This window comes from Drosophila ananassae, chromosome 3L (genome assembly GCF_017639315.1).
Source record: "Drosophila ananassae strain 14024-0371.13 chromosome 3L, ASM1763931v2, whole genome shotgun sequence".
In the NCBI taxonomy this organism is placed as follows: Eukaryota; Metazoa; Arthropoda; class Insecta; order Diptera; family Drosophilidae; genus Drosophila; species Drosophila ananassae.
In genome coordinates, this window is record NC_057929.1 from 288,507 (window position 1) to 311,493 (window position 22,987).

At 43.8% G+C, this 22,987-nt stretch overlaps 2 protein-coding genes across 7 annotated transcripts in view; both read right to left on the reverse strand.

Annotated features, from left to right (window-relative positions):
• The window catches only part of LOC6495320 (plectin), a 37,101-nt gene extending 24,471 nt beyond the window's left edge, over positions 1–12,630 (reverse strand). For 2 of the 5 annotated variants that reach the window (XM_044715807.1, XM_032451309.2), the window contains exons 1-7: positions 12,452–12,559; positions 10,618–10,893; positions 7,626–8,027; positions 5,505–5,621; positions 4,993–5,426; positions 4,685–4,931; positions 4,570–4,625 (exon numbers count right to left, since the gene is read on the reverse strand). In XM_044715807.1, coding sequence (XP_044571742.1) covers positions 4,570–4,625; positions 4,685–4,931; positions 4,993–5,426; positions 5,505–5,621; positions 7,626–7,758 — 987 coding nt within the window. In that variant the 5' untranslated portion in view covers positions 7,759–8,027; positions 10,618–10,893; positions 12,452–12,559. Of the gene's footprint in view, positions 1–4,569; positions 4,626–4,684; positions 4,932–4,992; positions 5,427–5,504; positions 5,622–7,625; positions 8,028–10,617; positions 10,894–10,954; positions 11,263–12,451 lie in introns of those variants that run through there. The other 3 variants (XM_032451308.2, XM_044715806.1, XR_004310009.2) reach the window with 3 other exon arrangements.
• Positions 12,631–14,169: 1,539 nt separating this feature from the next.
• On the reverse strand, positions 14,170–22,722 carry LOC6495319 (protein Wnt-2). Of its 2 annotated transcripts, none has more exons than XM_014907763.3 (5): positions 21,194–22,722; positions 15,501–15,713; positions 15,036–15,319; positions 14,790–14,977; positions 14,170–14,724 (listed from the first exon to the last, which is right to left on the reverse strand). In XM_014907763.3, exons 2-5 carry the CDS (start codon positions 15,691–15,693, stop codon positions 14,412–14,414), a joined length of 978 nt encoding a protein of 325 aa, XP_014763249.1. In that variant the 5' UTR covers positions 15,694–15,713; positions 21,194–22,722; the 3' UTR covers positions 14,170–14,411. The 2 variants fall into 2 exon arrangements, with proteins under 2 accessions (XP_014763249.1, XP_001958637.1); XM_001958601.4 differs by having other exon boundaries at positions 15,501–15,718.
• Positions 22,723–22,987: the final 265 nt, after the last annotated feature.

The following is a 22,987-nucleotide window of genomic DNA, read 5'->3' on the forward strand; positions in this document are numbered from 1 at the left end:
TGTTATGTGGCTGGGTATGATATTTATTATTTTTTTTTTTGCACTGGCGTACTGTTTGTGCTGGGAAAATGAATTTTGCGGTACGCCGCGTAATTATTTTATGCCCCCGCAAAACAAAGAGCTCTCTACCAGCCAACAGCATAATATATCAAGCGTTGAGCGAGGCCCACAACGAGCCATAACGATATCCGACCTCCAAGCATCGAGGTTCCAGGTTCGAGCTCTGGGTTGTGGACGGACTCCTTCCTCCAAGTACTCCCTCTTTCCGTGCTCCATGCCCATTATTATTTATGCGTATGCATAGGACTCAGGGCTGACTGGGTGGGTGGGTGGCTTGGTGGGTGACTGGCTCTTTGGCCGGCTATTTTATGAGGGGCTGTCGTGTGAGCTTTATTTAGTGACCTGCGAGTGAAACGGCTGCCACAATCGGTTGCCAGTAAATGGGGAATTTAATATAGAGTCGGGCAGTATTTTATGCCACTTTGCTCGTGAATAAGGGTTTCTACGGTTTTAAATTTTCTTAAAGTGGAATATTGTACACATAATTTATATCCTTATTATGTATTTTGTTTTATTTATAGAAACTAGCAGCTTATTATCTTTTAATTCCACAGACTAAGTGGTCTAAAGCTCATTTAGTTTGATTATTTTTTTAATATGATTAAAAGCCAACAAAATAACTAGAAAAATATGAAATTTAATTAAGCTTTAGTTGGGATAACTACTTAAATACCATTCCATTTACAAATTCCTGAAATATTTAAGCAAAAACCTTTAGTTGCGCCCCAAGAAACGCACTTAAACCCGCTCCTGCCCGGGCCGGCATGTGTCAATCCCCGTAATACATCTAGATCTCTCCCCAAAAGCCCCTCCCTAGCCATCGGCTTAGGCTGCTAATTAAAATTCAGCCATTGGCATCGTTTTGCATAGTTTCTAATTTCCCCCCCAGAGAGGAGGGGCAGGGTCTAGTGGGTCTAGGGGGCTTAGGGGGCTTGGAGGACCTAGCGAAGAGGGCGAGCCAAACAACATGAATATTTGAATATGGATTTGTGTGGTCTGGCATACTGAGCAGCCATGCTAAGCTTCGGTCATCCGGAGGGGTTAAAGGCGTCGGGTAGATTGGCCCTAAGAAGGTCTTTAGCTCTAAGGTTTTTGTTTCTATATATATATATTTTTTTTTTTCGTTTTTTTTGCTGGCTCAGAAGCAAACAGAGAAGCTATGGCTCACACACTCACCCTTACCCCCTGCTCCTCCTGAGCGTATTTCTTGATTTCGCGCTCCAAATCAAGCTGTATGGTTGTTGTTTCCATTTTGTTGTTGGGTTCACCAGAAGTGAGAAGGTTGAGTTTCGCATAAGTTTCTTAGATTTTCTATATACATATATATTATACATGAGCCTAAAAGTGTGTGTGTCTGTGTGTGTGGTGTGTCAGTAGCGAGGTATGGGGGCCACATGTAAGCCAAAAGTTTGGAGCATCAAGCAGACAAAGTGGCGTCGGTTAAATGGCCATAAGAAGTAGACAATAAAACGAGGAATATCTTCTCGTAAAAAGTGTACATTTCAGCTCCGAAAATACATGCCCAGGATACATGGAGATACACAGAGATGCGTGCCGAGCCTTCGGCTTATGTAAGAGTGCCAAAAGTCAGAGGGAGAACTTTGATTCGAACCCGATTCGGGCCAACTACTAAACAAGATGAATTATTGAAAGTTTTCCTCCTTCCTTCCTGCTTTTTTTCCGCCCAACTAGAACACAGAGGCACAGAGTGCAAAAGTGGGTAGGCTTTTCCAGCTTTTCCAGCAATAAATAGAAACTGCAGCGAAAATACTCGCAGGATATGTAAAACGCACTGACCTCGAAAGGACTGCCGCAGCCGATTGCTCTCTTTTCCGGCCCAGCCAACGCGGCGTATACGCAACAACTTTTAATTGCTTGCCGGGCACGAAACAGGGCTTGGGAAAAATAAAAAAAAAATTGGAAAACCAGTCGAAATTCATGCTCTTTCAGTTTGTGGGTGGTATTCTTTTTATAGGCTTGATTTTTTTGTTGTGTTTTCTGGTTTTGTTTGGCTGATTTTTAATTACTGATGTTGCCGGCCGTGTAGCTCTGAACCACGTTTCCTCCGCCGACCATTTGTTTGTTTTTATATCAGCGACAAATTAATTTCGAGCCACGCCAATCGCCGTTCGAGTCAGTTCAATTGGCGAAATATAATAAAGACTTTCATCCACCACCCACCCGCTGGCTGGAAAATTGTACAAAGCTTAACCTAAAAATAAAATGGGAGTCCTTTCCCCCAAACAAAAGAAAAAAAGGAAATCCAGTGGGCGTAGAGCCAAAAAAAAAAATATAGTATTTGAATGCTTATTGTACTCGACCATTTGGGAAAGAATCGGTGACCGAATAAAGGATGCTGAGCTTATGCAAATGGTTTTAACGCTCCGGGGTCTCTCTGTGCAGTTGAGATAAAATATGAAGTTTTAAATTCAGTCAAGGATAGAGACAGTGCCTTCCATGACTAATATCTGGCACTTTAGTTGACATTTTTTATGGCCATTCATTGATAAATGTATGCATGGCACATGGAAAATGAATTCTAAATTCTCAGCTAACGGCTGAGCCAGTGATTGGTTTAAATCATAATTCAGTTGAACGCCAAGTTTTCTTTAAAGTACTTCTTGAATGCTAAGACCCAGAAGAGCCAGATAATAATCATATTTTCTTGACTACCCCGGGGTAATTCCCAATGGTCCGGCATTGAGTCTCCAATCGCTGTTGGCCTTTTCTCTCTGGCCAGAGACTGTGTTGTCCTTAAATAGAATTCGTTTTTCTGTATCAAGGTTATTTATGCTGCCCACTGGGAATATTCCCATCTGTCTGACCATGCTCTGGAAATGCTTTTTTTTGTTTTCTGCTCTTTACCCATTTTGTATTTTCTATTTTGCTGTTTGCTTGGCTTGGCTTGGCTGGCTTTTGTTTCTGTTAGTGCTTAATATTACGCATACGCCGTGTGGGTCTGTGTGGGAGTATAGCTTAAGGCAAACATGTAATTAAAGAGTGAGGGCCAGAGGAGAGAACTGAGAGGATAGAGTTTGGATCGGTAATAAGCAGTTGGTCGGTTTGTTTCGTCCTTGGGGAGGTCGGTTAGTAGAAAGTTAAGTTGCAGTTGCAGCAGCAGCTAACTTTAGACTCCGACACATAATGTGGCAGGCCATTTCAGATTGATTTCCCTAGTGGCGGCACTTTATATCTTCACCCCGCTGCCTTCCCGGAGAGAAGGCGATAAATAATGAAATGCAACAATGAGCAGGAAAATGCACTGCACACACAGAAAGAAATTGTCCTCCCAAAAAGGACTCATTTCTTTTTCTTTTCTTGAAGAGGATACTATTTCTGGATCATTTTTCAGAACTATGAATATTTAATGGGAATATTTGAGTAGCCCAAATAGAGTTCCAAGCAGATACTATATATATTTTTTTGTGTGCAATGCATTACGGCTGCTCAAATGGGGCAACGAAGATGCATATCCATTATGTCGCCGAAAACTGTGCAACAAAATCGAGATTTTATTGCTTGGCCCATATTGGGGGGCCGAACAATGAAATGACTAAGCTGCTATCTGAGTGTGTGTGTGTGTGTGAGAGTGTGCGTGTGCCTGAGTACAAGTATGTGTGGATGGATGGGTGTGTTTTATATGCTGTAGTGCACTGCACTTAATGTTAATTTGAACGACGTTCATTGATGTCGACTGCTCCTCCACACTGTCCTCATTCTCGACGGCACAAAGTTGCAAATTAATTAAGCGACAACGGCAACAGGAACAAAACAGCAACAACAACAAAAAAAAAAGGATATAACACAAAACATATATGCAAAACATGTAACAAACTGAATGAAACGTGTCAAAAAGGATGTGAGCCGTGGATGTCTGTGTGGGGAAATGAAAAATCAACAGTGAGTGTGAAAACACTACGGAACAAACTCAAGCTTTAGTTGGCATATAAAAGCGAACATATTCTAGGCTCTACTAGTTTTCTTTTTTTTTGACTAGATTGTAACAGATATAGCGGTATGTATATATAAGTTTTTTTCTGTGTATCTTTAATGTGTATTTGTGTGTGTGTTTTTTTATAGGCGGAGTATATAGAGGCTTATGTGTACAAGTATGGGGTAGAAAAAAAAGAAAAGTTGTTACAGTTCTGATGCTGCATCAAATGTTTCGAACTCAAGATGCAGAAAAAATTGTGTGTTTCTCGTGTTGTTTTTTTTTTAGTGTGTTCAGCGAGAAAAAGGACAGGCCGGAGCGACAGAGAGCCTGGAGCGGAGTTCCTTCTCCAATTCTCTGTTGCCCCGCCTGCCCGTGTACGAAATCATTCTCTAGAGCATTGTTTGCCGAACGAAAGAAAATTAGAGATAGTTTTGAGAAGTACAGAGACAGAGAGAGAGAGAATGGTACAGAGTCAAGGGGAAGGAGAGCGAGTCAGGGGGTCGACCTCGTCCCTTTTTTTTCCGGTTATCCTTCGGTCAAAATTTGGGGGCAAAGGATCAAAAGCAAAGTCTTACCTGTTTCTGGGCCATTGCTTGCATTTGTTGGAACATCTGGCGCTCCTCCTCTTTACCTTAAAAAGAATATCAATGTTATTAAGAGTATCCATAAAGGATAATGAGAATACCTTACCCATGCCCTTGGCTTGCAACATTTCCAGTAGCTTCTTAATGCTCTCATCGCGGGCGATTAGCGTCTGCTTTTGGGTCTCCACCCGGCACTCCAGATCCTTGATCGTCTCCCGCAGGATACTGATCTCCCGCTGCAGGTGGTCGTTCTCCGCATAGATGGCCTCCATTTGTTGCTGCATCTCCAGGTTGGGTTGCCGCATTCGCAGGCGCAGCTCCTCCTCCAACTGACGCACCAACATGGCTTGTTTCTAGAAAGGATTACAGAGGATTTAGTTTGAATAACTTTAAATCTCTCCTGATAAGTCTCACCTGGTTCTCCGTGCTGAGCAACTTCAACTGATCGTTGATCAGACTGTACTTGGCGCTCTCCTCCTTGCGGAGAGCCCGCTCCTTCTTCAGCTCCGGCGACCAGAAGGTCTTGATGCTGTGCATCGAGCTGCCCAGCTTCTGGTTGGTCAGCTCCAGTTCCCGCTTGAGGTTGCCCAGCTCCCGCTGCAGATCGGTGTTCTGGTGCTGCAGATCGCCCAGGTAGGCTCGATCCGAGGTGGGACCCATGCCCGTATTATAGCCACCCATGGCGCTGGGACTCTGGCGTGCTGATCTTCCATATAGCTCGTCCTCTAGGTACAGGCCTCGTTCGAGGGATCTGTCCCGGGAGCGATCGCGAGGTTCCCGGATGGGTATGAACTCGCGATCATGGGGATCGACGAGTCCTCCGCGATCCAGCGATTGGTAGCGGGTTCCTATGGATATTGGAAAGGTTGTTAATTGAGAGTTCTGTGCCTGAAGTTCAAATTTATATTTTTAGTTGCGGTCATTACTTGGATAGTCCATGGCATGGGCCATCGGTGGTCTGCTGGCACTCCGACTGCGATGGTGACCCGCTCCGGCAGGACTTGTTGGCTCATCCATGTCGCGGTAGTATGGACTGCCCATTGCTGAAATTCACACACACACAGAATTCATGAGGATGACCAAATGAGTGGATGACGGACGGGTGGGTGGTAGGTGGTTGGTGGATGGTGGTTTCGGTGGTTTTCTTTTTTTTTCTCTGGTGAGGTGGTTCAGGTGGTTGTTTCGTGTTTTCGTTTCGGGGCACCTCTTCCGACGGCACCACCAGAACAGAAAATAACGAAACCAAAAAATAGAAACAGAAAACGCCAAACGGAAGAGTAAGAAATTAAAGTGTATCTATGGTGGCAACTAGTGCAGTGGAGAGTCTGCCTTATTTTCTTAAATTATTCAGTTTCATTATCTTATTTTTTGAGAGTTTTTTTTGCGGGCTTGGCTAGTGGCAAGGAACGCAGGTAAGTTTCAACAGAAAAAAAATGAAAAGAAAAATGGGAAAAAGTCAACAAACGAAGGCACGGAAAATGTTTGTCGTGTTCAGGCTTTGGTTTGGTGTTTTATCCCCCTCCTTAGTCCCCCCCTCTAGAACCAACAGATCCCCCCTCCCCACCCTTCTTGACAAAACACAAAGAGTGCCTCATAAAGTAGCTACATTGTGCGGAAAGGCTCTAGCCCTGTGCTGTGTGTGTCCTGACGCCCGGCGTGGCGCTCTCATATTTCAGAGCCTGTTCAGACTGTTTGCTGTGGTTCGCCCACACCGCCAGCCGCTATCCGCCAGCCGCCCATGTCCTTTCTGCAACTACCACCTTTGAGGGCCATAAACTAAGTTTCTGCCAGCACGAAATCATTTTGCACGTCGAGTGCACGAAACTGAATTTGCGGTTCGTCCTTGTTCGTTCGTCAGCGGCTCATAAATGGTTTATATTTGCCCCATGAATGGCGGCCAAATGCTAATTAGCCGCGAGCTGAAGCTTCTGGCTTCAAGAGTTGGTAATTAAGTGTTGACCCCGTTGAAGTGCAAAACAGTTTAGCTAACCATAATTGTAATCCAGTTTGAGGCTTTGATATCAAGCTATGCGGCGCCCGGCAAAGTGTTGACTGATTTGTTGAATTATATTTCTTTCTAGGATCTCCTTTTAGCGATAGCTGTTGGCCATTTTCCTGTCAGTCAGCACAGTCAGCACAGTTGGTTGGTTGTCCTGATGCAGGCAGGTCCTGGATGCCTCGCTACTAATGCAATTTTCCAGCAACTGTTGCGTGGGCTGTTTGTGTAGGTGTTTGTGTGTGTGCGGATGGAAAATGCCAATTCAATTCAATTCCCATTTTCCCCCAAGAGAGAATTCAATTTGCATGTATTTGAGAGTGGTTTTGGAGTGTTTTTTAGTTGGTGGTGTGGTGGGTTAATTGAAATGAAAATCGGTAGATATATCGGTACGCAAGATGAGTGAAGCGAAAACGTATTATACGATAAAATAAATGAAAATCGAATCGAATCGAATCGAAGTGAAATGAAATGAAATCAAATTTATGTACCATGCGCATGCGTGTGATGTTAGACAGAAATAATAGAGTTTAGTTAGAAATTGCATTAGTTTGAGTCGACTACAAATAGTACAAAATGAAAATGGTTAGTTATGGTTAGCGAATATAATCATAGAGAGCTAGCGAGCGATATATTGTACAAAAATCTCTCATAAAAAACACAAAAAACGAATATGAAATTTTTGGAATAATGAATTTAGCACGAAACCATGTTGCAATGCCATCGCAGCATGCAACACAGCGGGGTTAGTAGTTCGTATTCAGAATTAAGGATTACGAAATCAGGATTAAAGCATTGCCAATTGTCCAATGAAATTTGAAATAATGATGTTTTCGATTTCTTGAAATCTTGGTTCGCCAAGCTCTCGCACAAACGTCAGTGCAAACTGTGATATCTCGATTCGGTTTTCTGTTTTCAGTATTTCAGTATGGAGTGCTTTTGGACTACGTTTGTGCTTGGATTGCTTGGACTAAGGTCCGGATATATATATATATTTTTTTTAAAGATATATATGATTTTGATAGGATTTTGTGGTGGAGGAGTCATTCACCTAAAGGACTTCCGCGTGCGCCGTAGTCCCGGGATGGGGATCGATCGACCGTCGGCAATTCCTGGAGCCGCCGCACGCGACCCGGACTGCGCACACCAGAGCTAGTTACTGGATTATATTCGTCACGTGACATAATCCGCGGCTCATCCGCGGCATGCAATCACCAGCCAATAAAAAGAGTCCCCGAGTCTGAGTTTGAGAGATAATTTTTTTTTTTAGTGACGAAATGTGTCGTCTCCGGTGTGTTCGCTTAAATGCAACTTTCAACTTTGATTCTTGGTTCTCAGTGTTGGCTTCTTCGGTTGATATGCACACGGTTTTTGATTGATTGATTGATAGATTGATTGATTGATCTATTAACGACTGAAACTCTTTCTTTGCTCTCTATCTTTTTTGCGGCATCTGCAAGTGGAAGAAGTGAAAAGAGAACAAAAAACATACACACAATAGTACACATCACATTGTGATACAGATTCTTCATAAAAACAATATATTACATTACGCATACGCCCCGCTGTACACTGAAAGCCATGATTTACTTTACTTTTTTTTTCTACAATTTTTTAGCATCCCATTCGACGGTTTCCTTTTTTGCATTTAAATTGGCTCTAGCTCTTGCATATCCTTAACCTTTTTACCTAAATCTCAGCCAGAAGCTACCCGGGCCATAAGCGCATAAACAAATACCATAAACAGTCTCAAAGTGCGGTTGGGAGGCTTTGGGAGGTGGGAACGAGGAGCAGCAACAGAGAAAGCGGAATACATCTTTCAAAGCATTGCATTATGGCGGGTCTATGCAAATTCGACGGGTATTCTCGGCAGACGGGCAACAAATCGCATGCAAATTGCCACTTGAGCGGCTGCTTCACGTCTCTAAAAAGAAAAGTCACCCACGGAGGCTGACAGTCGGAGTTTATGCGGCTTATTTTTCACAGATCTTGGGCTAGGACTTGAGCTGGCAAAATTTTGGTAACTGAATAATAAAGTAAAGGGCAAGAGACAGCTGCCAAAAAGAGAGAAGCTATGCCAGCAATGAGATATAATATTTCTACTTCTATAATAATTTAAAATGTGTAAAAAATTTCCTTACTTTCCTTAAATATTTCATCAGCTTTTAAGACCTTATGGAAGACTTTGCAACATCTCTATGAATGTCATGAATTGCAAATTGGCATTAGTCCTGCCGCATAAACAATAAGCCGGAAAAAGGGAACGATGACAAGCGCAGTGTTGATGTTCGTGTGAATGGGCCAAGAGTGCGGATATCAACAGCAGCTGTGGCTGCAACTGCAACGGGAACTGAAACTGGAACTGCACATGCCACTGCCACTGACACTGCAACTGCCACTGCAGCGGCTCAAATGAAAGCTAAACGAATCAGCAAGCCGGAAGCCTATTCACAACCACAAGAAGGATGTCTCCCGTGGAGCCTGCGACAAACAAAAAAAAAAAGAGGAGAAAAAAATAGTAGTAGGAAAACGAAAAAAGTATAAAGGAAACGCTAGCAGATGAGGTCAGGATATGGTAGACGGGCCATAAAATATCTGGCCGAGATTCGATTACATCGCCATGCCATTAAAGGAGCCCCAAGCAGTGCACTTTGCTAAGCAAACAGAAAGGGATGGGGGTGGTGGGTGGTTCGGACGCGGCAAGGACGAGGAAACCCGGATAGATTGCACTCTGAGCCTGCATACTTAAGGGACCAGGAGCTGGATAAACGGGACCGTGTACGATTGTTGTCCGGGTCTTATCGCACACCGCCTTCGGGGGCCTCCACACCCCAAAACAAACATGTTGAATAGCCACCGAAGACGAGAAAAAAAAAACTAGAAATTCTAGAGAATGTGTCGCCGTGTCTCCGCCGTGTGGAGAAAAGTGAGCCTCGTGAGAGGAAAGCCGGAGAGAGAACTCACCATAGAGGGGCCTGTGCGCAAATGCGTTGTCACCGCTCCAAAGTTCCCTTTCCGCCTTCCGTTGTGCTCACAACAATAGCGTCATCGTAAAATATTTTGCCGTATTTTGTTGTTACCATTGGCACGATGTATGGATTGGCGGCGTTTTCTTTTCTTCCAAGAGTCACTCACTCACACTTACACACACACACACACAGCCATACTCTGGGCCACATGTAAAATAAGGTTAAAATTTGAAATCAATAAAAGTTATTCGACTGATCTAAAATTAGAGCAGGCAACTCAAATAACAACCGAATGAAATAAATAATAAAGGCAAACACCGCAGCAATGACACGCAAGGGGGTGGTGGCCCTAAAAGTGGGCGGTTCGGCCACCCAATACCAATAATAATAAAAAAAAGTCTATAAAAACTGACAAATCATGCGAGCAAATCGAAGTCAAAGCCAGTTTCCTCAGTGCGTTTTGGAAATCCGGCAATTTACCCATCCACATATCTAATTATAAGTTTTCAAATTGCTTGCCAATCGGAATGATTGATTGACTGACTCGCTGACTGACTGAAGCGTATCGGGGCGTATGGGTAATGCATAAATATTCTAAGCTACTTTTTAGTCTACCAGTATATAGGACTCGAACTAATGGTAATTATAATCGGGGGGAGCTTCGCAAGGATAATGACAATAATCTATGGCTTGGCTGCCGACGAAAAGATACAACAGATACGGGTTTACGGATATGATTACGGCTACGTTTAGGAGAGAACAAAGCCAAACAAGTTAATGCATACGACAGGCACAAGTAGACAGAAAATAATATAGGAACAACAGGAATCAGATTACTCATAACTGATTTCGGGTAAATTATGGGAGGTCCTGTTACACAAGGCACATACGCACAAATCAGAAATCAATATCGCTTACGGTTCACATCACAAATTGAAGTTGGGTTTTCATATCGTGTGGGTGTTCATTTATATATATATATTGGTGTGAGTGTATTGTTGTGTGTGTATTAGTGTGGATATTACGTATACGTATGTGTGTGTGTGTAAAAGTTGATGTGGTTAAGTAGCTCACCCGCTTTGCTTAGACGATGAATTTTGAATGATTTTCGTTTACGAACTGCGGGAAAATGAAATTTTCTAATCTATCCTCCTATCTCCGCCTCCTCCTTCCTTCCTCGCCTTCTCCTTCTTCTCCTCCGGATCCTGCACCGGCTCCGGCTTTTCCACCGGTTCTGGCACCTCGTCTCCTCCTATTCTTGACTTCCGTTTCCGGTTTTCAGAGCCGCAACAATTTGCTCGGCTCACTGACACACACGCACTCACACACGGACACAGGATCACGCTGCAACTACATGTGTGTTTTAATGTGAGTGGGGAAATGGGGCGATTTGTTGCTTTCGGCTTTTATGGCTTTTAATATTATATATCGTGTTTGTTAGTGTTGTATTTTGGTTTTAGTTTTGTTTTTGCTTTCGGTGTTGTCAGGCAGCGACGGTGGCGGCGTTGTCGGCTCAATGGGCATTTCCGGTTCCGGAAGGTGGCGGCTATTCCTTCGCTTGGCTGCTTCGCTTAGCTGCTTGCACTAATTTAGTTTAGTTTGATGACACTGGCTTAGTTAGTTTGTTGACTTTCGTGGGCTGTCGCTGGCTAATTGCATTTTGCAAGTGTTTGCTTCTGTTTCTTGTTGTTTAAACGGGTTTTGTTTGTATGTACATGGCTGTGTGGAAAGGATAATGAAACCGCATGAGTGGAAAAACTCCTTTAACTAATTAAAGTATTCATTCAGGTTTTCAGATTTTAAGTGCTTTTGGTGGCTTCGTGCCCAACGAGAATTTTTTAGGAGTTTGCTCCGGAGAGGGAGCAGTGGGGAGCAAAAAAAAAAAACCACTGACACACATTCGACGCACGAAGCTCTCACCCACAGTCACACACACACAGACACACTCACATACAGATGCAGAGAGTAGATAGGGAGTTTAAGAGTGCTCCGCAGATTGGAGTGGAGAGCTGGCTACGCACGAGTTACGCTCACGAGGAACGTAATGTTCGACGTAACGAAGCAGAGGGGGAGGTTGATGGGTTGCTGGGTGGTTGGGTGGTGTTTGGGTGGTTTTGTACAACATTATGCTGGCACCACCACTCTGCCACTTCATTCGCTCGGCCCTAGGCTCTGTTATACAGCTTATAGCTTTTCAAACTTAATGTCTCTCTGTAGGCGAATGCGTGTCTGTGTGTGTGTGTGCGGGGGAGTATCTATGTGTGTGTGTGTGAGTGGGAGTGGGTGTATATCTCGTATGGCTTATATGTAGGTTGAAGCAATTTATAATAATTTTTCCTTTTTTTTTTCGTCTCTCCCTTTACAACCCACAATCGATATGCAGCGTTTAGTGGGCCAGATACGGATTACTCCTTCCGCTATGAGAGTATTTGTAAGCCCAATACACACACATATACATATATATATGGATATAGAAATCCCTTTTAGGCTGTTCCTCGAATCCATCACTTGCAATTCAGTATTTTTGCGGCATTTCTTTCTCGCACGAAACGATACGAAACGAATTTCTTTTTTTTTTGCACAATTTGCAGGAAATCACTTTTCTGTATCCAGGGAGCAGCCTCTGGCGCTATTGCTTCTATACACGCACACACTCACACTCTCACATACTAGCTCGCATATCGATACACACACACACATGGACAGAGCCATTATAACGGGAAATTGTCTATTTAATAGTTGGCACTGTCAGTTCTACGCGCTGTATTTCACATTTTTTCTCCGCTTCGAATGCAATTAAGTTGAATTTTTTCTTGGCCTTATACATTTCTCGGCCAGATACATATACCGCGTGCGTGAGTGTGTGTGTGTGAGTGTGAGGGAATGTAATGGTATGTATGTTCCTAACCCAAAAATGTATTGTGCGGCAGCTGAGGTGGCCCGTTTTCGGCAACGCCGTTGTCCAACTAACTACCCTCAAAGAACTGAGCACCGCTCGTCCGTGCCAGTCGCTGTTATAGTGGCACTGCCAGTGGTGAGTTTCCACTCTCCACATGCCCCCAACCGCTAACCCCCCCCACCGTCTCAGCTCTATTCCTTGCGCGAGAGAGAGTGAGTGAGTGGGCGATTGCAATCAATGAATTTTCCTTTTTGGCGCTCGCGCAGTTCACCGAGTGCTGGCATTTTCGGTGCGAACGGCAAGCCTAATGGATTCCGGAATTCCAATACCAAAATATGGAGCCAGCACATTGCGTTACGCCTGCCGAAAAGGCCTTTACGTCTTCCGCCGGATATTCTATGCTGGCAACGCTGCGCGCGAATTGTTTGAAATGCCCGCAAAGGTATGCTATGTTTTTAAAAAAAACTTGTTTTATTTACATTTGGTTCTTTTGTCCCGCCATCTCCGTTCAAAGGATGGCATTTGATAATCAGGATAAGGGAATGGCAAAAAATGTTAACTTTTCAATCACTTTTTAGCCCACATCTCGGACAGTTCGGAACCGATTCAAGAACGGAATACCATTTATGAATCATAGTTATAGTCCCCGTCGATCTGCATTAAAACTTCGAAAATATCAAGCAACAAAATTTTTGATGCTTTTTTGGCCAAAATCATGATGTTACCCCTTTGAAAAATTTCGAAAAATTGGTCAAAATTTGTGTTGCCATATTTTGATAGAAACTGATTCTACTCGAAGATTTAAGATCGGGAAGGTATAACATTTATCGATCGGGCAATTATTGGCCAAGTTATGAAAATTTTACTCTTACGAAAAGTAAAAAATGGATGTAGAACTTTTAATTGGGCGAAACCTAAGTTCTTGCCACAGTCTTAGTGATTATTTTAACTATTTCCAAACCGATTCAAAAACGGAATACTATTTATGAATCAGTATTCTAATCCCCTTCGGTCTGCATCAATAGTTCGAAAATATCAAGCAATAAAATGTTTGACCAATTTTTAGCTAAAATCATGATGTTACCCCTTAGAAAAATTGCGAAAAATGGGTCAAAATGTTTGCTCCCAGGTTTTGATTGAAAGTGATTCTACTCAAAATTCTAAGATCGGGAGGGTATTTCGTTTATGGATCAGGCCAGTATTAGCCAAGCTATGAACATTTTTTTATTGAGAAAAGTGAAATATGGATGTACAATTTTTGTTTTCTTTCTTTGGCACAAAACCTAAGTTTTTGGTACACTTTTTTGTTAAATATTTTGACTACCGATGCAAAAACTGAATACCATTTATGAATCAGGGTTCTAATCCCCTTCGATCCGCATCAAAAGTTGAAGAAATTCAGGCAACAAAAATTTGAACCCATTTTTGGCCAAAATCATGATGTACCCCTTTAAAAAATTTAGAAAAATGGGTCAAAATTTTTGTTGCCATATTTTGATAGAAAAAGGTACTACTCGAAGTTCTAAGATCGGGAAGGTATACCATTCGCCGATCCGATAAGTATTGGGCAAGTTATGGTCATTGCACCATAGCATTATGTCCAATAAATGGATTTATTTTTGGTTTTCTATTTAGGGGGTTTTTCATTTGATATTTTTAGTAATGGAAGTCCGTCATCTGGAATTGCCATCTTTTCCTATACAACTTATCCCAAAAACCAGCGTTTATTTCTTGTTCATTTTATTTTTGAATTTATTTAATAGTTTTTAAGATAGTTGTGTTTTATTTCGAAAATAGTGTACATGGTTAACTGGTTACTCCAAGTGTGGAATGTGTCTGCATTGTAGCTTGTGGTGTGTCTGTTGTGAGTGTAATACATTTCTCATAATACTTAATAAACGCATTTCCTATGACATAGCTCTAATACTAGCTCAGGGTTCCGGCTGGGCGTGGCTACTCCTTCTTGGCTCTATTTACAGGTGAACTCCTCGTAGCTCTCGTCGCATTCATCGCACTTCACCTCGCAGCACCATCGGAACTGGCAGCGGCACTGCTTCGTCACCCGGATGTGCTGCGTGTTGTGGCCACGCCCACAGCATAGGAGGTCGCAACTCTGCGGGCCGTGGCCACCGTGCTGGCAGATCCTTCCGGCGGTGCCCTGGCTGCCCGCCTGCAGGCTACGCTCACAGTAATTGGGTGACGCCTCCAGATAGATCAGTTCCATCCGCTTTGGCCAATGGAGCACCGGTTTCGGGGCACGAGCTACTCCAGTGTGCTTCTTTCTGAAAAATGATAATATGTTTTGATTAAAGAACTTGTTAAGTTAAGGTTTTTATGATTTCCTTACCTGCTTATTACTAATCTCAGTCCACGTTTGCCTTTGACGGCTTGAACAGTTTTGGCTTTTTGATATTTTTGCATCAGCTTGTCGCCGATCAGCCGGAAAGGCGGCAGGCTCTTCCAGCAGGTCTTCATCACACAGGATCCACTTACGCCATGGCACTTGCAGTCTGTGCGAAGCATTTTCTTCACCAACTAAAATATAAAACCTGATTATTTTACGTGCAAAGAGGAGAATATAACTCATACGCACCGTTCTCCCTGCTCGATTGTTGTGTAGATTCATTAGCGTTCTTGAATCGCGCTCTAGTTCCCGGGCATCCATGAATCTTCTCGCATACCGCATTCCGAAATCCACATCTGCCGAACAACCGCCCCACTTCCAGGGCTCTTCCGGTGCTCCTTCAGCTACGGGTGCGGTCTTGTGCCGCACATCGCAGCCGCAGGTGGAGATGTTGCCACGGGCACAGGCGGCAGTCACCGCATATGCCGCTCCGGCACTGGCTATCGCATAGGTGTAGGCCGCCTCACGTGAAGCTGTAAGGGAATTTAAATTTTAATGCAAATAACTTTTCAAAAAATAACTTAAAAATAAATTTAAAATTATTCATGCTTTTTAAAGTAATTAGCACTAACTTTTGTAATTTGTAAGTTGTTGATTTTATGACTTAAAAAATAAAGATAAATTTTAGGAGACGATGATCTCGAATTCACTCACCTGTGGGTATAACATGGGCAAAGACATTACGCTGCCACACCTCCGAACAGTTCCAGCGGTGGCCCCGGAACTGGTGCTGGCACTCCTGGGCGCCCAGCTGGTGGCCCTCGCCCAGGGCGATCAGAGCGTCGGGCATCTCGCCGCACATATGACGCTGGGCCGGCGTGAGGCCCGGTATCCGGGCGCAGAGCATGGCGGATGTAAAGCTGGACACTAATCTGACAAGAAGGCAAATACAAACAGAACCATAAATAAAAGCCTGTGTAGAGCAATGGAGCGACAATAAATAAATAAATGAATAAATGACAAAACAAACAGGCGGCGATCGATCGATCGATTGATCCAGACTCGGATCGATCGCAATGGCTCGATTGGCAATGGCTGAAAAGTCGTGCACAGCAAATGCCGCCGGCTCTTTTTTTTAGCCGGCTGCTCGAATGCATTTCCATTTCGTTTTTCAACTTTGGAGGCTGTGGCTTCAGCTTCGAGCTGAAAGATTTGAGTTCCACGGCTCCAGATCTGAGCCAATCGAAGACAAAAGTCTAGCCAAGATTAATGCGATGCAGTTGTTTGATGCACAAATAAAAATTAGGGTTTCTATTTAAGAATTTATCTCTAAGCTTCTACTACTAACTATAACTATGCCTCTTAATATTTAAACTTAGACATTACAATATATTTTCAATAGTTTAGTTTGAAATGTTTCTCTCTGTGCATCAATGGCAGGTGGCTGTGGGCTTGGGCGTTATACTGTCAGTTTTAGTCAAAGTCCCAGCCCCCAGCTGTATTATTAGCCATAATTACACGGAGATGCAGATGGAGCAGCTCGGCCATCCGTCGTGACTCGCTGGAGTGTCTAATCAAGTCTGGCTTAGCGCTTAGCTCACTCGCTTCAGTTGAGTTGTCGAGTTAAATGGCGAAATTAATGCTAACAGTCAAAAATGCCAAATGGGATTAATGAGTTTTGACAATGAGTTGCAAATTGCCAATTTTCGGAAACCGCTCTCTAACTCTCTAGCTTTTTTCTGTTCAAGTGCCACCCACTGGCCGTCCCACCCACCCACTCCCGAGACGTGTCGGTTGTCTAACCTGTCGATTTCAGTTGCCAAACCAATCAGCATCAAAACAGCTGCACCGGCAATAATCATTCGATCGATCGCCTGCTCGCCTTTTGTCCGGAGACTAAGAAAAAATTTGATTTTTTTATTTCATTTTCAAAGGAAAGAAAACAGATCCCTGGGGCCAAACAACTGACGACGCACGGGTGGGCAACTCCAACGTAAACTCCAAATGCCATGTAGAGTTTAAAAGCAAGCCACTGGGCTACACTGAGCCTTGAAAGCTTAAAGCCAAGACTTTAAAACTAAATAATACTAAGCCAAGACTATCTATAAAATAATATTTCTCTCTGTGCCTAAACAGATGTAAACTGCTTTCAAGTGTCTCCAGCTCCAGCTCCAACTCCAACTCCAACTCCATGTCCCCAACTCTAAACTCCAGTTTGTGAGCCACTCTTAAATGCAGCAATTAAATCAATTTACAGAAATTACACATTTTACCAACCGCAGAGGAGGTGCACGAAGACATGAGCTTTATAGTGAACCCTCCTTTGAACGTTGATTTTCGATTGCTGATATGGGATCGCTGTCGATGTTGCTGGTTTGTTGAACACGCTGTTAACATGGCTCGAACGGCCGACGATCGACGGCGAAATTGGTGGTAAAACTAATAATTAGGCTCGTTTAACAGGCCCCGAACTGAAGGGATGGGATGGGATGGGATGGGTTGGGACGGATGCGGTCGCAATCGCGGTAAACCTTCAACTCTGGAGTTGGCCCAAAATACGCGATCGATCGATCTGTCAGCGCATCCGCTCCACCAGACAGTCAGTCAGTCACTCAGTCAGTCAGTCAGTCATTCAGTTATTCAGTCAATAGCTTTTACGTGCGTTCGCCCAGCGTGACCGTTGTATCTGCCCCTCCCGGCCATCGCTTAACCCGCCGGCTACTCCAATAACCCAACCGGCAATCAAGGCAGTCATCTCTCCATCTCCTCGCAACCCTTTTGTTTTTTAGCTGCTTTATTTAATTTGTCGCTTGCCCCGACTCTCTGCCCTCCTGGCAGTCTGCCTGTTGCATGTCAGCAACGACAATTTCATCATCAACATCGTCATCATCGCTATTATCAGAACTGATTTAAGTACTAAACCTGAATACAGGAAAAAATTGGGGAGCTTAAATAGGTCTAGATAGTCTGGTTTACCTAAAATAGTATATTACCTTCCCAAAAATTTGCCTTATTTCTTTCAGTGCTCTCATTCCAATCCTTGTCATGATCTCGAGCCTCTTGAACACTCCGAGTCACGTGTGCTTGATTTTTGCATTGTTTTGAGTTCCCCCTGGGTTTTGGTCCTTAGACTGCCTCACTTTATACTTCTCGCGTTGAGTTTATCTGTGCTTCTATATCGGGGTTGGGTCTGCGTCCCTGGGCCCTTCGGCATGACCCTTTATTCTGCGTGAGAGCAAGGACCTGTCATGAACTTGATACCATTTCCGCCTCCGCCACAGCTACCGCTCTCGTTTCATTCAATCCTTTCATCCCGAACCGAAATAGAGTTGGCATGGTTGTTGGTTTTGTTTTTTTAATGGGAAACTAGTTCCATTGACAGTCTTATGGCTTCTGCTGTCCGACAAATTGGTGATTCCTCAAGGCACTAATTTGCACAAAAATATTGGCCACGACAACGCGGACTCATTAAAAATGGATTAAGCCAGTCGCATAATTCAACGGCAGCCGGGCCACAGGCACTTATGTTATGAGTTGGCCAGCAAGAGTTGCCAACAGCAGCACCAGCAGCAGCAGCAGCATAAATGCCCAAACCCAATAACACAAGCTGGCCAAAAGCAAAAGCAGCAAAATGCCACAAAATGCAGCAAGCAATGCTAACTTAATGCGCACTTTGGAGCCTCATAAAAATATGACTTTAATATTTTCACGCGCAGGCGTAGCAGCTCCATTGGAGGAGGCAGTGGCAGTTGCAGCGGCAGCGGCCCAACTGGCGATCTGGAATCTGCGACTGCCGCATACGCTGTCTCCAGTTAAGCTATGTATATATATATCTCGATTCTTGATCCTAGGGCACACTGTCATAATTGTGCGAATCTAGTCGACCGAATAGTTTCGACCCACCGCTGCGAAGGCGGTTGTTTTTCTTTTTGGGTTTTATTTCCCGGCTCTTTGGTTTCTGGTATCTGACCAGTAGCGCCTCCAATACCAGGCAGATATATATGGCTGGCGCTCCGTCTGGTAATTACATGCCTTGCTGACATGTTCATGACTCTCCTCCACCTCGGACCTTACTTTACTTTTTTTTTTTTCGTCCCTATCCTTTTTCTCTATCTGGTCTGTCCTCCATCCGCAGAGCCAAAGCGCCAATTGGAGGCGGAAGCAACAAAGGCGCTTTAATCCAGCGAAAACAATGCGTCGGTCCATGGGGAATGTTCATGGGTTCGCTTAGTTTTTGGGGGCATTTGAAAGTATATTGTTGTATGTGTGTGCTTGTGAGCTCTGCTCTACAGCTGCAGCATGTAAAGTGGGCGGAGCCGAGAGGGAGTGGCAGTGGCGGCAAAGGGGAGAGGACAAACCGAAAGCCCATAAAGGCTGTTCAACATGCCATCAATAAAATACAAATATTCCGAGCTCGAGAAGCAGGAGGAGAAGTGGCACTAGAAGGTAATGGAGAAGGAGCAAGCCAGTGGAGCGAGCCGACCATGGTCATGGCCAAGAAAAATGTCGCTGCCACGCTCAGACAAACGGCCAGCAACAATTGTTGGCCATCCTGGCCACAAAAACGACGACGTAATTGACCAGAGAAAGACATATGTACAGGCACAGTAAGAAAAAGTATTGCTATTTTGTATTTTAAAAGGAAAAAGTTTAAAATAAGAGCTCTTATTAGTTCATCTTTTAGGATGAGCTTCTCTCAGTGTATGGGCACTGTGTCCATGTAACAGGTAAAAGCCAAAACGGATCGTTCGTCATGGGCAATTGGCAGAGACCAAGTGGTCGAATAGCCACTCAGCCAGTCAGCCAGTTGGCCAGTTAGCCAGTTGGACAGTTGGCCAGTCAGTTTTTTTGGCTCTCGATCTCTCGGCTGGGATCTGTGGCTCTCGCCCTTGCCATCACGCCCTGGCAAACAGATCAACGCCAGATAGTTTTGTTTGTGCTTTGAGGTTTGCAGTCGATCACTCATCCATAGCCACATTCAACCAACAAAAAAAAAAAAAAGAGTGGTAAGAGAAGCAAACAGCAGAGCCAGGCCACAAAACAGATTCCTCGACCACCGCACCGACGGCTCCCGCACTGGCTGCAGGTTGGCCTGGGAAACTGAGAAACTGGCAACAGGCAACTTGCAACAGGCAAACAGGCAACTTGCAACAGGCAAACAGGCAACTGGCAACAGGCACAGAGTTTATGCCATTTTGGGCTTGTAAATGCTGAGACTTGGACAACAACTGGCGCAGAGTGATCTTGATCGCAATTTGAGCGTTTGTCTGCACGTTCATGCGTTCCAATTGTCCATGTAAGAGCCGGAGTGTACCGAGGAGTACCATGATGCCACCTGAAGGGGCAAGAGCGGCTAAAAGGAGATGCAGCTGGTTTCCTGTTCGAGGCATGCGCTTTAAAATTGCAGTAACCTCAATTACACGAGCTATGCATTTCTGGGTTAAGACCCAGACCCTTTGATGTTTTGTTTTTGCTTCCTTCTTCATATATTTTTTTTGTTTTATTTTTTTTTGGTTAAGTTCAGGTTCAGTTTCGGCTTCAGTTCAGCCCACAAGCCCGGCCCACTGCCAGCAAGAGATGGTAAGAAACAGAAGGAGGAGCGAGAGGCAGAAAACGGCCAACTAAAGTCGCGTATCTTAAAGATACACTCAACTTATTGCAACTGCAACTGCATCAAGGCAATTAGATAGCGCAGACCTGGCCTGATGCTGATGCAACGTTGATGAGTTTATGGCAAAAATTGATTTCCAGTTGTCGTTGCAAGTCCCTCCCCTGCCATGCCACATGCCCCATGCCACTCTGCCTCCCTCCTCGCTTGATTCGCTGCAATACAAATGGCACTAGCCCCGATGAGAGACTGCTGTCTTTCTGTCAGTTTTGTGTTTTAGTTGCTGCCTGCCATTTAATTGCCAATTTTAATGAGATTTTTTCCAACTCTATCCCCTCCCCAGCCCCGAACCAAACTTTCTGTGGCAACTACATCGCCAACTACTAGAATACCGATCATAGAGCGAGAGAGATCCAAGCCAGGAGGCGTTTACTGTTTGGGCGTTCGATAAGGATTTACAATTTACATACATCGCGCCGTGGCTTTGCAGATAAAAATTAGCGATCGTGTCCAGCGATGCGATGCGATACGAAAGAGTTGTCAACTCGTGCAGATCTGTCACAAGATAAAAGGAGAAAAACCGAAAGGAAACCATTGGGGAAAAGTTGTAAAATGAAAACTAGAGAAAGAAAAGAAGTAGAAGAAAAACTTCAACAAAAGACCAACCGCTGGGGGGCTCCCTAGCTCCACATTCAAGACTCAAAATATTCAAAAAAAAAAAAAAGAAAAATAGAGAAGAAAAAATAACTGTTTGGCCATTAACTCTTTAATGGCATGGCCATTTATGGGGCTACTATACCTTATTTCCATAATCCAGAGTATGTAGATTAAGAGCTTGTTATGTATTTTCCACATGACGATGCAAATCGGAGAGCCGAGACAGTACAGCTGCCACTATCATCATATTCTATTCGCACTAAAAATCTGAATACCCATTTGGGACTTAATTTCTATTCGCTGAGCTTTGCACAAATATGCTACCGGGAGTCCAATTTCCAAACACAGTTGTTACCACACTGCTTTTTGTATTTTTACACATTAAAACAGTGCCATAGGAAACCCTCAAGATCGAGAGAGGGTCCACAAGGAGTCACTCTATTGAAAAGTAAACTAATGCCTCTGTTTTGTTATTAATGATCCGAAAAAAGCAGACGGCAGCACTTAATACTTCCACGGCGAGGAAGATCGAACCGAAATACAATCCGAAAACGACGAAAAAAAATACTTGGACACAAAATACAAACTATAAAATACACGACGGATGGATGAGGCTGGGGTAAGTTTTATTCATTCTTGTTGTTGTTGATTTGTTCGTATGCTAATTAACACCTTCTGCTGCTTCAGCCAGCGGCGTTTCAATTAAGTCATCGCGAGAGCACCAAGATCGGATCACCAAAAAGCGGAGATGGAGATGGAGCTCGTTTATCAGCGCGTGCGTTTACGTTTCATTCATGCAAATCTCCGGCTTGGCCATAACCGGCCATAACTCAAAGCCGAAACTGCCATCAGCGGCATCATCATCCATCAGTTGGACCGCCAAACGGGGGCGGGGACTGTCCGTCCAGGTGTCCGCTTGTCCGCTGGTCCGATTGTCCGATTCTCTCTGACTGTCTGTCTGTCCCTTTCCGACAACACGACTTTTTAATTTATGATAAAGCGCCTCCGACTGTCACAACGGAATTGCGGCAATAACCATAAACGGCTCAGCAGGTGAAAACTACCAAAAAAAAAAAAACCAAAATCGAAAATCCAAAAGAAGCGCCGAAAGACGGGATCCTTCTCAATCTTTTGGATCTTTGTGTCATGCAACGCTTAGACGTCCCGAGTGCGGAGATTAACATAAATGCAGCTCATTAGTGACGCAATTAAAAGTCCGAGCCGACAAACGGTGCAGGAACACCTATAGATCGATGTGAGATCGCCTGATCGATCGATCTTGGAGAGGTGGATGGATACGAGGGTGTCCAGATGGGATTTCGTATTTCCCGACTGTCGTTTTTGGTGTGATTTTTAATAAAATGTATATTTTATTAGTTATAGAGAAGAGAAGTATCTTTAGATAGAGAAGTATCTTTCTATTTTATTTATCCTTCGATTTTATCCTTGTTTATTGCACTTGTATTATAGCACTATCTATAAGTATTTTAAACTACTTAATATTTTTTAGTTTCGCACTTCGTTTCGCACGTTTCGTTTTTATTTCGTATTTCGATATTTTCGCCGGAAACCCGCGCCAAGATTCAAAAGCCTCCTTTTTCTGAATCGAATTCATCCGCAGCACGTCCGACTCGCTTGAAATTTTTTGTTTTTTAGCTGCGGGGTTGTTATTGGCGGCTTTTATATAGCTGCTTAGCTCTTGGTTAGAGCCTCTCTCAGATACAAGATACTCGCACTGATAGATACGCAGATTTTCATTTTCATTGAGGCTTTCGGATCTTTAATCCTTAAGGATCTATCTTATTGATCATCAATCTTATTGATTATATTAATTGTATCTTATATCCTTTACCGTTTTTCCCGTTTCGTAGATACTTTCCCCGGTTCGCCGAGATACAAGAGAGCAACTTGCAACGTGCTCGAGAGAGTGTTCGAT

What these genes read in the sequence shown, in the direction of transcription:
- LOC6495319 (XM_001958601.4), bottom strand. Translation starts at nt 21,249, where the DNA reads ATGTGGAAAATACATAACAAGCTCTTAATCTACATACTCTGGATTATG. An exon ending in CTCTGGATTATGGAAATAAG is followed by an intron (nt 15,719 to 21,193) that starts GTATAGTAGCCC and finishes CCTTCTTGTCAG; the next exon opens with ATTAGTGTCCAGCTTTACAT. An exon ending in TGCCCATGTTATACCCACAG is followed by an intron (nt 15,320 to 15,500) that starts GTGAGTGAATTC and finishes ATTCCCTTACAG; the next exon opens with CTTCACGTGAGGCGGCCTAC.